Source organism: Ambystoma mexicanum, chromosome 12, assembly GCF_040938575.1.
Source record: "Ambystoma mexicanum isolate Mex_15411 chromosome 12, UKY_AmexF1_1, whole genome shotgun sequence".
Taxonomy (NCBI): domain Eukaryota; kingdom Metazoa; phylum Chordata; class Amphibia; order Caudata; family Ambystomatidae; genus Ambystoma; species Ambystoma mexicanum.
This window is the reverse complement of record NC_090936.1, coordinates 160,441,675-160,459,228: the sequence shown is the minus strand read 5'-3', so window position 1 is coordinate 160,459,228 and position 17,554 is coordinate 160,441,675. Positions and strand designations below refer to the sequence as shown.

At 44.8% G+C, this 17,554-nt stretch overlaps 1 protein-coding gene across 2 annotated transcripts in view; it reads right to left on the bottom strand.

Moving 5' to 3' along the window:
• The window catches only part of RAB3IP (RAB3A interacting protein), a 328,509-nt gene that overhangs the window by 242,118 nt on the left and 68,837 nt on the right, over positions 1–17,554 (bottom strand). For both annotated transcript variants that reach the window (XM_069628233.1, XM_069628234.1), the window contains exon 2: positions 13,445–13,717. In XM_069628233.1, coding sequence (XP_069484334.1) covers positions 13,445–13,692 — 248 coding nt within the window. In that variant the 5' untranslated portion in view covers positions 13,693–13,717. The remainder of the gene's footprint in view (positions 1–13,444; positions 13,718–17,554) is intronic.

The following is a 17,554-nucleotide window of genomic DNA, read 5'->3' as shown; positions in this document are numbered from 1 at the left end:
CACTACCATTTAAAACTAATTACTGACCGTCTGATGGGCGGATTTTATACAGTGTGCAGGGGACGGAGCAGTGCTGGATTGGTAATAAATGACTTGTGCTAAAAAAAAAAATCCTGAAAATTGGTGTGCACCTATAACCCCATTTCATGAAGGCCCCAACATGCCCCATAGGTGAGAAGGGCACAATGCCCCACATTCTTTAAAATGAACAGACGGGCAATAACCCACATATCAAGAAGAGGAAAACCAGACACTATCCTTCTGGTGTGAGTTACTAATGAGGAGCTATATCCCTCTGACCGTAAACTGAGCTAAATGGCTGGGCACGATATGCTGGAAATAGCTGTATTTACATAGCCTGGAGGAACACAAGTATCCCCATGATCGAGAAAAGCTGATCAATGTTATTTGAAACTCCCCTGCCATTGCCGAGTTAAACCAATCCCAAGAGGGAATCCCGGTTTGGTTTTTAGATAAACCCCTAAACCCTCTATGGTTGTTTCCAAACCCCTTCCTAACTGTTGATTGGAGACAAAAACCATGCCAGGCAATATATCTGTGAGTGCATTAGATTTGAGAACTTGATGGAGACTAGTATACCTATTGCAACGGGAAGCCCGACACCTTCTAGTTCAACCCATCCTTTTAGTTGTAAATAAAAACTTAGACCAGGGTGCAAAATGTGCACCCACCACTAGCCATTAGCTAGTGATAATGGACTCTTGACGAGTAAAAAAATTGGGTACCATCTATAGAGTGGAGGCGACAGGTGATGTTTTAAAGCTGGCTAGTAACTTGGAACTTTAAATTCTGCACCCTGCTTATACGCTCTTGGCTCTTATCCCAACCACATCCTTATAAATCCTCTGAAACTTACTTCTGTGTCATGCGCTTTGCTGGATCCACCACAGAACCCAATAAATTGTGGAAAGAGACAACTCACTTTGAAACTAAGTGGCTTACCTTCTGTTACAGTTTGCTTCTGCTCACTACTAACCGTAACAATTGGTCTCTCATCCAAGTATTTCTAGGCACCAGACTGTTCTGAAACAACATTCATGCTTACTGTGCTCCAAGTTGAGAGAGCAAGCCTCGGACTAAGCTGCGAGGGGAGTGTTACCAGAAATTAAGTGTGCACTGTGCCTCATGACGAAAGGGCCAGTTCCACCTTATAGGAAGAGACAGGGCCATTATAAATATTTTAAAAAACGTTACCAAATACAAATAAAACCCACCCAAATCTCCTCCAGGAAGACGGAAAAAGTAAGGCGAGGCCTGTTCTTTTAATGGAATCTACTTCCTATAGATTCCTAATCTGGGAAGTTGTAACAGCCTTAAGCCAGCACAGAATGAGGATCAGAGGAGAATAACTGGCAACCAGCAGAGCAGAAGTTGTTGAAGCACAATCCATTCACGCTCTTGCTTTAGTTTTCTGAAGCAATGAAGTAAATTCCTTGTGAAGGAAAGCACAAAAATGGAACAGCGCACCTCTTCAATAAGGGCAAAGGGTTTTCCCTCGGTCACTCTTCAAATGCGCTTGGATACCTCCTGGCAGACCTTTTTCACCAACTCATGGCGCTTAATGCAAAAAAAGAAGAAAAAAAAATACATGTTCTCCTCATCATTGTCCATTTAGAAGAGAGCACTTAATCGATTTCTATGGATTGTGAAATAAAAATTCAAAAGCAGAAACGTGAAAATTGTCCAGGCTGGTCACTATGTGTATGGGTGACTAGGTTAGGGACACCTGTCCATGTCAGAAGAGAACCATCTTGTGGAATTTAAAGTGATGTAACTAACGTGAGGTGGGAAAAATTACTTTGCTACAACCGCACCAAGGTAATCCTTGAAACCGGACCTCTCTAGTGAAAGAGGTTTGTCCTCTTTTCACAGAGTTGTGCTGATCCTTTAATAGGAAACGTATCTAGTCTCCCAAACTCTGACCGGTTATCCCACCCTACTAAACCCCTACATGTGACTCAACTTAGTCATCCTCTTATCCCTGAAAACCCTACTTGTTACCAAACTTGCAGTCCTTGAATGAAAGCATGCCTTCAACTTAATACTTCAGCAATCTGATCCCAGAGACAGCAGGTACAGCATTGACTGGCATTGTGAGAGGGCAAGCAAGGGCAGCAAGATCCATGTGGGAGGGAAAGACTATAGGGTCCCTCAGCTCCGGACACTGATCTAGCGGATGGCCTTCTTGAAGGATCGGCCTGTGGAACATGCATACCAATCAGGAGAAGCAACTAAAGCCAATATGAATACAATGGATGAACCCCTGCATTAGCTTACTCCACTATGCAGATGAGCACGGTTCAGCGTTAGTGGGTCCCTCATTCCACACAGAGGAAGGGAATTTGTGGAAAGAAGCTGGTGGTGATTATGCATGGCAAGTGAAAATTGTGGCAGGGAGCAAGTAGGAGCGGAGGTAAGGCAGAGGACCCAGAGAGAAGGGAAGGGGGAGAATAAAGGGCTGGCAAGAAAGAGATACACAGAAGAGCAGAGGAAGAATGAAGGAGGGGAAAAAAATGAAAAGATGATGCAAATGTAAGGCATGCAACATCTAAAAGGAGGCGGTTGGGAGTAAAGCATTGGAGTGGAAGGGGTGGAAAGGCACAAGTGCAGAAGTGACACTGAGGCTGTAGATTCTAGAGCTTTCTAGCAAATTGCATTTGAAGTCAACTGTTTCCAGACTGTAATATTTAAATAAGGGTGCCCTTCAAGCAAATTCCGTTCATTGAGCTCTGCAAGGCACACACTATGTTATGCCTTTGTTCAGATCACTGTCGCTACTGGTTAAAGTATTCATGAATGAAAATGATGGCAAATGGTAGGATGGGAGAGGTGGCAGGAGGAATAAAGTAGTGTAAGAGAGATCTGTAAGAGAGATCTGTGGAACAAAAATACACCTGTTTGATAATATGAATGACCCACTGGCATGAGGTATTTTGATCCAAATTCCTGGAAACATTGGCGACTTGCCTCCAACTGAGGACATATGTGAAAGGAAGTGTAACGCATTAAAATCCGTTTTGGCGACTCTCGGTGGCACTAATGATAGATGTGAGCAGTAGTTTGTTTGTGCCTACACCTCTTTGCGCCAAATTTCTGATGTAAATGAATAAAAGTACGTAGTCAAGTTTCTTCAAGTATATTTTCTTAATTTATTTGATATATGTTCTGCCCATATGGATGACACGTGTTTCGGCGTTTCATTGGCGCCTTTTTCAAATCCGGGCTGAATGCAAGCGTAACATGTAATAAAACAAAACACAAAATATAACATATGAAATAGCATTTTAGCATATTTTGTAACACATTTAGTAGTTAGAATAGTGACTTAGGCTGTGTAGTATATCCTTTTAGCATTCTCAAATTGCATGAACACCTAAAAGTGCAGCACCTCTTAGTTACCTCAAATGGTTAAAAATAAATCCATTACAGTGACTATGTTAGTTTTTTAAAATTAAATTTGTGCAATCCGAAAAAGAAGTAAGTATGGGATGGCATGGACCTAACAATTTTTGGCTGTCAGAAAAGCATGTGAATTTGTTTTCTTACCCTTATTGAATGTAATGCGAATCTCCCTTTCCTTATTTCCGGGAATTAGTTTTTAGTTGAAGTGTATCACGGTAGTTCCAGGGTTAAATCCCACCTAGAACAAATTTGGTTGTTCTGTTATGCTAACATTAGCCTTTTAACCTTCTATCGGATTGATTCTTTATGCATGATTCCCTGGCATATATTTAGACACATTTAAAACTCTAGTAAGCATGACTAGTAACATCTTTCTCATTGCATTTATGTAAAAAGTGCTATTCATATTTGCAATCCTCCAATCGCATTACATATCCTTGGTCTCATGCATTCTGTTACTCTAGCGGTCACTAGGAATTACTTTTTCAGTTACAATGACTGGTAACCGATTTGCTCCCCATTTGTGTTTACCAAAACACCCTTTCGCGTGAGTTTGAAATCCCAACCAAAATATATTTTGTTTATGCCACTCGGCATCAAGCGTGCTGAATTCTACATTGAGCATGCTTGTAGCGGTGGTCTTTCCACCCCTTAAAAGCACTTACCTACAAAATTCTCTTGCTCATGCCTCAAGCATCGGGGGTCCTGTTTTGGTTCTGGCAAATCCTTGTTCATAAAGAGTTACAGATTGCTAGTCCCTCTTTCCTTTTGTTCATTTACAAAATTCGGCGGCCATACTTTGGGCTGAGTTTTAGTACGTAAGTCCTTTTTTCCTTTTTGATGTTTAAAATGATCTGTTGCATTTGTGTTTAGTGTAACATTGATTTGAATTTAAACTTCCGTATTTATCTTGCGCGGCTGATCTGTTACTTATTATTATGTCCAAATTTACAAAAATTAAAGTTAAAGGAGTAACTAATTTTTCACTATGTTTATTAGTATTTTTTTCTTCTTCCTTCCCCCCCCCCCCGCAATCTCTTTATATTATGTATACCTAAGAGAGTTTCCTGTTGGGAATGGTGCATTATGGTAACTTTAGTTTTCTTCATTGACCATTATTTTCTCACTATATTTTATTAGCATTCTTTTCACAATTTCAGAATGGTGCATTGTGGTACCTGTGGTTTGATGTAAATTTCGCCTCTCTCATCTGTTTAACTTTCATTTGATTAGCGGTTTCGCCCATATAGGATCGCCCCATGTGTATATCTAAAACATATGATTTAACAGTGCATATTCTTTTCACAATTTCAGAATAGTGCATTAAGGTTCCTTTTTTTGTCCACACCATATTGCTTTCCTGGAAGAGGATAAAAGCCAAAGGCTAACACCGTTAAAAACGATGTCCACAAGTCCCCTTTGCACATCATACGAAAATCCCCATAGGTAGCATCAACGTGTTCGAACAGAAGGTTTGCAAGCATGTGGTCAGGGTTCAAGGAAAATCCATGAATAGTCACAAATGGGGTCAAGGGAAGGACCCTTTGGTTCAAATATCTAAACACCTTATTTTGTACATCAAGAAAGAGATGGGTTCATAACCAGTAGGAGAAAAAAGATGGCCTGTGCCAGACTCATTATCTCCTGGGGAAATTAGTTGGGAAAGTCTTCAGAGCCTCTATGAAATGTTATGTCAAAGGCTCTTACCACACACTGTTGCCACCTGCATGGTTTCTTGGCGCTCTGGCAGATCTGTAAAGCAACGGATGAAGGGAATAAATTGGTAGGACTGTGCGGGAGAAAAGAGCAAGATAGCTGGGATGTGCTGTTCTGATATACGATTTGGTATTTATAACGCGGCTGCACACAAGTGTTTCTGTTGGCAGCTTCAGTTTGGTTGACAGTTCACTCAGCATAGGTGTGCTTTTCGGTTGGTAGCAGCCGTGCGCGGCTGGACAAGGCTATGTTTGGTTTGTTTCATTGTTGTGATCTAGTGAAGTGTGTGCTGTTTGTTGTGCTGTAGATGTATGGTTGTGCTTAGTTCAGACTTTGAGAGGTGTATGAAGAAGGGTGAGTTTTAAGTAGGGCTAGTTAGTGGCAGCACCCTTTCCTAACCCTGCTGTTACAACTGTGCCCCATATCCCATCCCCTGGCGTACATTCTGGTGTGCAGCAATTAACACCCAAACAAGTTCCTCCAGGGATGATGTGTTGCCTGTAACCCGTGATCCGTCTTTGCGAGATATTTCTCCCCAACACAGATAAGCCACATGAAAGTCTTCGAGGGTGGGATCAAAGATTGAAATGGAGGGTGGGATCAAAGATTGAAATGGTACCATGATTGCCCACGTCTCCGAAGTGGACGGAGCCGGGCTCCAGTGCCTGCTTGTCCTGAAAGAAAATTCTATGTTCCGAAGAAGCACCATATTTAACCTAATCCTGCAGTTTGCCTCTTTCAGGCAGTCACTACTGCAGATGTTGAGGGGAAATGACATTGGTCTTATATCTTTTACTGCACTGGTAAAGGTTACTCTAACAAGGATAAAGTTAATTGAAGCAAAACACTGGATTCTTAATTTCCGTTCCAATTTCTTATGCAGAGTTCACATCCCTACCTATGGCAGACACAAGAACGGAAACAGGAATGAAGAAAAAAACATGCATTCACGATTCAAACGACCAATGAATTGGTTTATGCTTTCATGAATTCTAAAGCATGATGCGCGTGCCCCATTCGGTGGTGTAAACATGTTATGGGGCCTCACCTACTATGGCACCAAGCACAATTTTTTCAGTCGATGAGACTTTTGTCCCATGCTTTGCGATTATGAGTTTGTATCGCAGGCACAGTCTGCCTCAGCATTACCCTATTACTCTCTACAGCTTTATAGACATACATGAAAGAGGGCAAGAAAAGAATAAATAAGGCAGGAAGGCAAGTTATTAAGTGCACCCAAAAGGCATGACAACGCTGCATGTAGCTCAATGACCTCAGATAAACGTTTAGTGATTGCAAAGTGCACACTGCTAAATTAACTATTACGAGACAAAAAAAGCATATAAAAAGGCAGAAGGGAGCTTAGCAGAAAAAGGAGTAAAGAGTATAGTTCAACAAGCTTGACTGGAAAGCCAGGTGTTTAGGAGTTTCCGAAACCGGAGGAAAGAAGTGGCTTGATGAATGCAGATGGCCTGCTGCTCCACAATGTGCAGCCACCACTGATATCCTTCTGTCTCCTTTAGGGACATGATCAGATCAGCAGAGTCGGTCTTTAGTTGAGCAGTGCAGATGAATCTGGTCTTCATGGTTAGTGAGAGCAATGCAACACATGCATGCGTAGGCAGGGAATCCTGGTTTCCAATCCAGGTCTGCCCATTGTCGACACATGTCAATGCTTTCTCCAGGCAGGCAGACTATTACTGAAATTCTCTTTGTCGTTCCCTCTCCAGACCTATGGACTCCCCATATGGTTTTGGTCCTCTCACCTTTCTCTTCTTCACCCATTAATGGTGGAACCAGATGGGAGTGCTCTTGCCACACTTCCCATCATCCAGGTGCATCATCAATGTCTACTTGAATGGCACCATCATGGCCCAGGGCTCCCAGCCCAACTTCCTCCTTCACGACAGGTGTCTACCATCTCTCATTAACTTTCTTCCTTTTCCTGCCACACCTCATTCCCCCCCACCCTCTCCAGTGGTGGTACCTCGTCCCTGTTCCCCTCCTCGGAAAACCTTTAAAGGAGGCAACCAGCTTCACTTGGCTACCCTCAATTCTCGTTCTGCTGTCAAGCACTCCTCCGACCGATGAAGCGACTGCCAACTTATTCCCCCTCCACCTCGTGCTATTGATTCGGACTCAGTACTTGCTAACCTTCACCTCTCCATCTCAGACACCCTTGACATCCTTGCTCCTGCCATGCGGATCTACATGAAGCCTGCCTCCAAGTGCAAAGTTGGTATGATTCCAACTTAACTTTGCTAAAAAGCAAGTGCTTGCGGAACGGAGGTGGCTGGCTTCATGCACATCCTCTGGCAAACTGGACTGCTGAATGCTCCAAAGGCATTACAGACTTTTAATCCGGTCCAAGAAGCGGGCCCATATCCAAGCCTGCATCTCTGAGGCCACCAATAACATGGCAGAACCTTTCAAAATATGTAAGGAACTTGCCAAACCTAATGCAGTCTCTATTTCTCCACTTCCCTCCCAGGCCCTCTGTGTAGCTTTGGCCTCCCACTTCTCAACAAAACCTCCGGAAGAGGGAGAACGAGACGGAGCACCGCGGGCTTCCAGAATCGAACTGTTAGAATTTTTCCAAGTATCAACAACATGGTCGCTACTGATGGCGGCTTTCTGTGAAGGAAGAAATTTCCAGATTCAGAATTAAACTGGAGCTAGCTGAACTTATCTAGGATCTGAGTTGCGACAAACCCCTCTTGAGAAAAAGGGCCAAAAGATTGTATAAATAGAGAGAATCAATTGGATTCTATTCTAAGTGGTGATACTCACCCTACTTGATGTTTGTGGGAATGAACAAACTCCCAGTAATCTTGTCCTGAAGAAGGTTGTATGAATTAAGGGTCGATGAATATTGACGTCCCGAAAAGACAACTGAAACACGTGTAGACGAATGTCGTTGTGACAAGAACGCACAGACGGAACCATCAGAACAGTGGATGGAGGACTTTTGTGGAATTGTATAAATAGAGTTAGAGGCCTTTTATATATGAGGCCAAAAAAAATACACATGTTATTAGTGTGTTACAAAAAGCAAAAAAACAGCATGAATGGTAGGAGTGAATCAGTCCGAGTTGAATTCATAATTTACAGTTTATTAAAATGTTTTAGTACTGTATATGAATTTACCATGAGAATAAAAGTTTTTAGAAACTAAAATTGGAACATTTATTGGTATTTATGAAAGAATAAATGTAATAAGAGGATATTCCCTGTCCTGTAGGTCCAACCTCTTTCTTCTCACCAACTCTCTACAAGTCAGATATTTCTCAAAGCAAAGTGTGGGGTATATCTCTTTCTTCCGCAGGAGTCTCCCTCTGGAACGGCCTCCCTGCCCCTCTTAGGCTTCATCCGGATCTCCTTAAGTTTCCGGAAGGTTCTCAAGACCTGCCCATCCTACTCCTCCTCCTCTTCCCCTTTCCCTCACCCCCTTTGTTGCTAAATGCCTCCCCTCGCTGATTCACCTTGCCCCTTCTGAGTCACACAGGGGCAAGCCCCCCCCCCCGACCAGTCTGCCTCAGCACCCTGCACTTCCTTTGGGCACCCTTCCTTTATCAGACTACCGAGTCTGCACCCCCCCTCCACCTCGCACTACCCGACCCAATAATAATTTTAAAAAAGTCTTCCAAAAGCACATGAGTAATTTGTTGGCTCACCCCACCGCCCCCCCCAGCACTTGCCCCCCAGTCCTCCCCTAGCACTTGCCCCCCCAGTCCTCGCCTAGCACTTGCCCAGCCCCTGCACCCCTCCCTTCCTGCTTCCCACCCACCCCTCCCCTCACTTTGCCCTCGCCCAGCCCCTCCACAACCCCCCCGGTCCCCTGCATTTCCTGTTGCTGAACTTGCATGCTTCGAATGTCACAAGGCCTAGTAGGACAGTTTATTGTTGTATTCTCCTCTTCTGCTCCCTTCCCCTTTAGTCTTGTATCGCCCACAAACACTTTTGGCTGTATAGGCACCACACAAATGATCAATAAATAACAGTTTGAAAGAAACGCAGCTTTTGACATGGAGCCCGTTTGAATCTCAAACAAGGGGAGGTAGGTTTTTACTCCAGAGATGTGTTGGGCCACTGCATTTTTGCACCAGCTGCATCATTTAGCTTTGGTAAGTAGGACAACAGGATTCAGGCAATCCTTTCCTTACTCATGTTAAAAGAGTTTACCCCAGCAGGTACAAAGCCTTTTATTAAATACTTAGCGCAGAATGGAGACGCCCATCCTGAGGCTTACACAGATCACACTCATCATCCTAGTGTATGGAAGCTAAAAGCCATTTCTTTAGGGATTTACCCCAGTTCTCCACAACCTCACAGACTGCCACACCGAGAGTACAAGTGTGTCAAGAGAACTTCAGGGGGTGGGGGGGGGGGGGGGGGGGTGGGGAGACACGCAAGCAAAATAACAATAACGGTCCTACTAGGCCTTTGGCTCATTCGGATCATGCAGGTGCAGTAACAAGTGCAGGCGAGTGGGGAGGGGAAGTGCTGGTCGCAGCGGAACGCAACAATGCTAGGGTGGGAAGGGAAGTGCAGGGCAGAGTGGAGAGCGTGCAGGTGCTGTTGGAGGGGGGGCTCCAAGGGCTAGGCAAGCGCTAAGGGGAGGCCAGGTGGACCAAGTGCCAGGGAGTGATGGTCTTGAGGTGCTTCCGGAGCTTAAGGAGACCCGGCTCCATCCTGAGAGGGGCAGAAAGGCCATTCCTGAAGGAGGCTCCTGCAGAAGATAGATGTACACCCCCCCCCCCCACTCTCTGATTGGCAAAGCAACTGGTCTGCAGCAAGTAGGAGCTAGAAGACCGAAGGGCTCCAGCAGAGAGGTATTTAGGGATGGAGAGTTGGCTGTAGCAGGGTACTAGGCCTCAGAAGGCCTTGTGGATGAAGAGGGTCTTTTTTTTTTATTTACACAACATCCATAACAAATCCCAATACAATCAGCGTATATCAAATAACACATGAAAAAAAAAAACACAAGAAAAGCACAACATTTTACACAGTACTATGTACACAGCGATTTATACAATACCCTAAATCCCCAACATCTCAAATACATTTCTCAATTACCCCCCAACAAACAACTATAATGTCAATTTAAAACAACTGTAAAAATCTACCCCATAGTTTCTCAAACAAAGCCAATTTACCAAGTCTCCTATACATCACTCTCTCCATATTTGCCAATTCATGCATCTCAGACAACCATGTCTCCACATTCAATGTCAAAGCATTCTTCCAGTTCCTCAATATAATTCTTTTACCAGTCATCGCCCCTCTGAACAACCACTTCTTCTCACTTTGAGTGAGATCATCCAAAGACTCATCACTCCCCAATATGATCACACTAAAATCCAAGACCGGGAGACCAACAATCACTTCACCACACACACGTCCAATCTCACCACAAAACAGTCTCACCAGCCTACAATCCCATAGCAGATGTTCCATTGTACCAATCTCACATGAACATCTCCAACAATCTTCACTCTCCAATAACCCTCTGTTACACATTCTCTCAGGCGTCCAATAAATTTGATTAAGAATTTTAATCTGTCTCGATCTTTCCGTGAGTCTCAGCGAGCACAACTTCACATTCACACACATGTTTTGCCATAAACCCTCTGTGATATCCAATCCGATTCTCCTGCCCCATTCCTCTCTTAAAGAATCATTCCCCTGATAACACGACACAAATGCTTTATAGAGGCGACTGGCCAGTCCCCCACCCAAACCCACCAAATTCCTTGCAAACAGATCCAATGCAATTTTCCTCTCCAAATCCACAACTACAATTGCACGTTTAAGCTTCACAAAATCAAAGGGTGTAAAGTTTTCAATACCATATTGTTGCTGAAATTCCCTTGCATTCAATCCAACGACCATTTGTAAACAGATCAGCAACCCACCTCACCCCACCCAGAAACCAATCTGCCCAAAAGACCACCTTGCCATCTATTTTGATAGCAGGATTTAGCCACACCGAGGCACCGGGCTCCCTCAAAGCGTCAATTGCCATTGCATAGGGGTGGTCTTGGGGTGCCAAATTTCAGGGCATACCACCTGGCTTTCTTTTCAGAATTTTTGGTTCCATTTGTGGAGGACTTGCAGGATGTCTGGGTAGAGGCTGAAACCAGTTTCCATAAGCCTCTTACTCCAAGAGCTGTGTTGACTTCGGTCTCTAGACAGAGTTGTGGACATGATTTGCTGATGGATAACATGAGGAGCGTCTGGAAGGGCTTGTGTTGTTATTTGAAGGTGATGAAGGGGGTCTTGAACTTGCTCGCAGCGACCGGGAGCCAGTGGAGAGAATTTAGGGCTGGAGAGATGCAGTACCTGGGCTTGAGACCAAGGATAAGTCTTGAGGTCCTATTCAGGAGTAATTGGAGGGGGCAAAGCGAGGATAAAGGCAGAATGAGGAAGAGGCTGTTGCAGTAATCCAGCCTGGAGTAGACCAGAGCTCTGGAGACAATGTGTTTCTGGGGGAAGGTGAGGAAAGGGAGAATGCCTCTGTGGAAGTGCTGCTGAAAGTGGACCTTCTTGGTGAGGTCTGCGATGTAAGGAGAGAAAGATAGGAGTCGAAGATGACACCAAGTTTTTTGCCTCACAAGAGGGTGAGGGGAGGGGACCCATGGAGTGCGGCCAGATGGTAGGAGGGAATGATTAAGCTGGGGTCCCAACGAGAAGGATCTCAGTCTTTCTTACTGGCATTAGGCAGAGATCGTTAGCAGTGCACCATGCCTGAATAGCAGTCAGACATTCAAGAATGAGAGAGCAAGAAGAGGAGGCAGTAGAGGGAAGCTTGAAGAAGAGCTGCAAGAGTCACAGCGAGAGGATAGAGTCCTGAGGGACGCCACAGGTGGAGAGTGTGATGGAGAAGAGAAAGGGCCCAGTTGAACCTGGGAAGGTCGGTCAGTGAGGAAGGAGGTTAACCAGTCCAGTGCCAGGCCTGTGATGCCAAGGGTATGAAAGAGCCATTTTAGAGCAATTTTATAAGGGTGGCATGATTGACCATATCAACGGCAGAGGAAAGATCAAGAAGGACGAGAATGGAAGGAGAGTTGGACTCGAGATTTGAGAGCAAGTCTTTACGGGTGTTCAGGAGTGCAGGTTCTGTGCCTCTGGCTGCTCTGAAGCCAGACTGGTGGTCGTGGTTACAACAGATTCAGTGTGGTGGATCAGTGGGGCGATGAGTCTGCCCAGGAAGGGGGTAAAGGAGGTAGCTTGGTAGTTAGCCGTGGAGGAGGGGTGTGCAGAAGGCTTTTTGAGGAGAGGGTGCACAAGGGAGTGCTTGAGGAGTAGCAGGAAGGAACCAGTGGCAAAGGAGTGATTGCAGAAATCAGCCAAAGCTGGAGCAACGGAGGAAATGTAGTCCTTGATACTTCTTGAGGAGCAGGAGAGGAGGAGACTTTCATAGAGAGGACTTGTCTAGAGACCTCATCCGGTGCTATGGGTGACAAAGAGGAGAGTAGGATGGAAGGGGAGAGGGGGGCCAAGGGAGGCCTGAGCGGGTGAGGTAGGGGTGTAGAGGAGAGTGAAGACAGGATGTCCCGAGTTTTGGTTATGATGTGGGAGGCCAGTGCAGAGGATTCAAGCACATTTCTGCACGATCTAAAAATAAAAAGCAAACCGCACAGCGTATGGACTTCAATGGGGCACATCATCAGTAAACAGCCACTGAAAAATATTGAAAGGTTCATGGTTTTCACACAGGGCCTTGTAGCTCTTGGCCCATTATTGTGCGGTGTGCAACTATGAGAAAAGACACTGGCAACCTGCCTTTCCTAACCTTTTCATTTGGTGTAGATCCATTTCATGAGCGCAACTTGACAAGACAAATTATAAACTGAAAGTAAAAATTGATCACTCTTCACATTTTCCCAACCACAAAAGAATGTTTCAGCCACCTCAGTATCTTCCCTCTACCATCAGAGAAGGGTGGTAGTGCTTTTACATAAAGTAGCAATAAGAAGATACAGACACTAGAACAAATGGGACAAAGAAACAACTATATCAATGAGCTACTGTATGTTCTCTAAGGAGGTTAATCACAATACACTCCTATTCTGCCCCACAGATTAAGCACAGTGACTTTTATTTTGCATATTTTTTGCATTGCCCGCCAACTATACTGGAAGAGAGATGCAAATGTTTAAGGCTACTATGACTTGGATGCATGAAATGCATATCGAAAATAGGCACATACAATAAACAAAATAGATATTCCTCATTTATTGAATGAAATGCAAGCGGTTAGAATACTCTGGTCTTTAATGGATAAGAGAGGCTTCGGACATACCCAATACGAGAGGACTCGACGCAATTCACTTGTCTTGGATAGGAATAAACTGGTTGCGTGGGGAGTTCGGATGCGTTCAATGCGTTTGGCTGAATTGAAGAGCAGTTGATGGAGTTGTGTGGTCGGTAGATAATATTAGGTGAGGTAGTTTGTTCTTTGGTCCCCGACTCGCACACTCCAAGAAGGTCGGGTGTAGTGGGAGAGGCTAGGTTCACTTCATGAAAGCCTTCCAGGGGGTCGCTGGCCATAGCAAAAGTTTAATCATCTGGATCCCTACGGATAAAAAGCAAGGGTTTAGATGAGACCATCGCCAATGGTCCAAGCAAAACACACATTGGTAATGTTAAGAAATGGAGGCAAGTGTTTTCATAAAGAAATCGAACTGTGATGTTTTATCTTCTTAAAACACATATACAGATGCCCACCAAAGCATAAAGAAAACTGTCTGCAGAAGCAAACAAAACTATATACACTATACAGGTGTTCTTAATTTTGCACACATCAGCGTTATATCAAGACACATACAAGCAGTTCACAATACAGGTGGTGAGCAAAATTATATATTCAACAGAAACCAGTGATTGTGCACCTAATAAAGCAAAGCGAGTGGGCCCAAATCAGCTTTGCATCTTCCATATATAGTGCAATCCTACTATATAGACAGGGTTAAAAAGAAAAAGAAGAATTGTAAAATATTTTAAATAAACTTTTCAATTTGCATAGGCGTTAATTTATATATCGAAACAGTACCCCGATGCACACAAATACATTTAATTTTCAAAATTGTGGGCTTAAAAAGTTGCATATTTTCCATTCAGGAAGCCCGGGAAAACCAGTCTTTCGAGTAAATGTGTAAGCAAGCATTTCGAGTGACCCAGATCAATTTACGGGGAGCCAGAGCAACTCGGCCTTTTTAAACCCAAAACACACTTCTGAGATTAAACTGTCAGGTTTGTATTTTCTGTCCAGCAGGACCAGCTCAGAAATATATCATGGTCCTAGCCAGCAGCACAATATCAACCCTCCCACCGTCTGTGCCCCCACCCAGTGGTCGAAGTGTACGAAAAGAAGTAGTGGAACTATGTTCCCTGCTGGCTTGGCCCACTCCCCACAAACCCCATCGCCACGCCCCCTCCCGCTCGATACAAATCCCATACCTGTGTCTAGCCTTTCCTCCATTCCACCCACACCCGTGTGTAAAGGCTGAAAGAACCAAAGTGAAAAAAATGCAAATCAATCCCCATTACCTTTATTCATTGACCCCCACATTATGCAGCTTTACGCATCCTCCCCTTTCTAATCACCCACCATTACCTCATAAGGGGCATGCTAAAGATTAAAGCCACCCTTCCCACCACCCATTAACTGCACGTACAGCTGTGCCTGCAATATTAAGTTAAGATGCTTAAATGCAAAATAAAAATTTCTGATTACTGCAGGAGGAAGGCTATGATGGGGCTTGGGACACCAAGCAGGGCACTGAAAAAAATAACAGCAACCCAGCATTATACCATAGGTCACCGTATGCAAGATTGGAGCCGATACCGCAGGGCACAGGTTCAAATCCCCCGTAAGGCAAACGTAAAACACAAACGTGCCTGCTGTTTAAGGAATGCAGTGCATTAAAGTGCAAGTTTCAAATTCTTCCATTTTTATTTTAAAACAAAACCATTCCAGAACGGTTTCTTTTTTAAATAAAAGTATAGGAACAGTAAAATGTAATTGAAAAAAAGTAGGAGCACCACTCCCGCCCACTGACCCCACACTCCCCAATACTACAGCAGCGTTGCAGCACTGCTCAATGAGCACCAGCTAATGTAGCCCCCACACAAATTCTAGCTTTCTGTCATCCCCAGCATTCAGAGTACCAACCACAGCTCACGAGAATAAATACATTGTGTTATGTTCAAGCAACACTAGCGCACAAATCCCCCCCCCCTACACTGCCCTCCCACCACCACCCTAGCAGAAGCATAATTCCATGTCTGACCAGGAAAATCCCTCCCTAGAGATGAGCTCGCACCCGAGTGCATGTGCTTGAGCAGGCCCGTCGGCAGGGGCACAACAAAACCTACATTTTGGGGGGCTAACTGGTGATGGGAGGGGCCACTTCAGTCGGTGGGGAAAAATTGGAGGCTCAGTCCCCTCCGTTCTATCCCAGGGATTGTCTGGCGTGTAGCCCAAATGGTACTTTTAAAGCGCAATATTCCAGTGAGAGTGTCCAAGTGATTGGATTTAAAAGAGAACATACACATTTAGTTGCTTTGATTTTTAGATTTAAAGTCCAGGTAGCCAATCAGGCATCACTCTTTAAGCAAAAAGCGACCACCAGGGCACCAGGCGGTAATACAGTGTGCCACAAATCCAACTTCCACGTGATACAAACCATACATTTCTGTTCATTATCTAATCTAACAATATAATAAAAGGACAGATTTATGTTTGTCCCTGTATGTTTGTCCGATGCAGTAGCTTCGCCTGTTGTCACAGCTAGAGGGAGCTGTTGTCCTAGGATACAGAGAGACAAGGGGCCCGATTCACAGTGCGTTTTACAAAGAGGTTTTGCCATCATAAAATGCTTCTGTAAATTAGGCACAATGGCAATTCGCATAGCTTCACCTGTCGTCACAGCTAGAGGGAGCTGCTGCCTTAGGATATATAGTGGTCCTACTGTGTTACTGAAAACCTCACTTTGGCCCCTGTAAACAGGCCCCTACACTAGTATGTTAATATAAAAGCATGTTCGCACTGGCTGTGCCCATACACCTCCCTTCTCGCTTGTTAGGGAAAATTCTCTTATAAGGCTAATTTCCCAAACCTAGTGAGTCCCCCAGCAGCTTTGCTGGATTTTAGTTTTTTTTTTTTCTCCTGCTAAGAGTGAGACTCTTTTCCTCCCACTCTTAGGCATGATTTGAGGTATGTCTTTGACTTTTTGTGTGCTTATGGGCTATGGGATCTTTTTACTCCATAGGGTATCATCTGTTTTGTATGTGTGTTACACAGCACCCTCAGTGCAGTAACACGGGTGTCATAGTGACCCCCAAACATAGACTCCGTACCCTGGGACTGACTAGTGTCTCCCAGGGTAGGTAAAGTCACCATTGGCTTTACCAGTCCAAAATTGTGAACAGAACCAGTAACAACCATCATATTGTGGAAGTACTGGAAGGGGTTAATTCGATTGCCCCTGGGTCTGTTTTCAAGGGGGCACTGTACAGTCCCCCCTTGTCGAGTTTCTGGCTGGTGGCAGTGGTTACCACACGAAATAATACACCGGAATATTTCTTATGGGATTTTCCCATTGGTTTTAAACACACCACTTTTTGGTCAATGTTAAAGATACAGCCGGCTTATTTATTTAATATAAAATCACTGAGTGGGTCTTTTCGCCAGAACTCTTTTCTAAAATGGCGTTTGTGTCCGTCTCTGTAACTCTAACCAAGGTCGAGCCCTTTGTTCCACTTTTGGCGGCCTTCTCCACAGAAGCCCTCCAAATGGTGCCACTCTGTCTGGGTTCCATAGGAGGGGTGGAGGGGGGAATTGGCACCCTGGACTGCGTTGCCTGAGCAACCCCAGTCACACTCTGTTCTGATTGGCTCAGTGGTGAGCCGCCCGGCTCACCACTTAGCATGTATGAGTGACAGCTAGGCTGCTGAACAGGGGTTTTTCTGCATAAAAGCAGGGCTTTTGGGACTGGAACTTCAGAAGTTGCCACAGGACCTAAGAATCCGAAGAGGGAAGAAGCTGAGCCATCTGCAACGACGACACCACCGGTGGAGCCCTGCTGCAACGACCTCACCACTTTCCCAACGACGAGAGGAGATCTTCTGCTAGGAGAGTCTTCTTCCTTTGAGCTGGTAGGATCAACCAGTTCACCTCTTTTCGCCTTCAAGGACGTCTCTTGGTCGAATCGCCCGTGCCAAGCACCCCGGCAGCCGTATAGCCAAGCTTCACCACTTTGACCGTGAATAAAAGGAGTGCACCTTTTAACCGACGAACTCCGCGGCTGGTTTCATCCCTGGGCAGTGCAACGACTCCAAGTTTCTTCCTCGACGAGATCCTCTCTTCCCCTGGTCGAAACCACAAACTGCACCCACTGCCAGGAACATC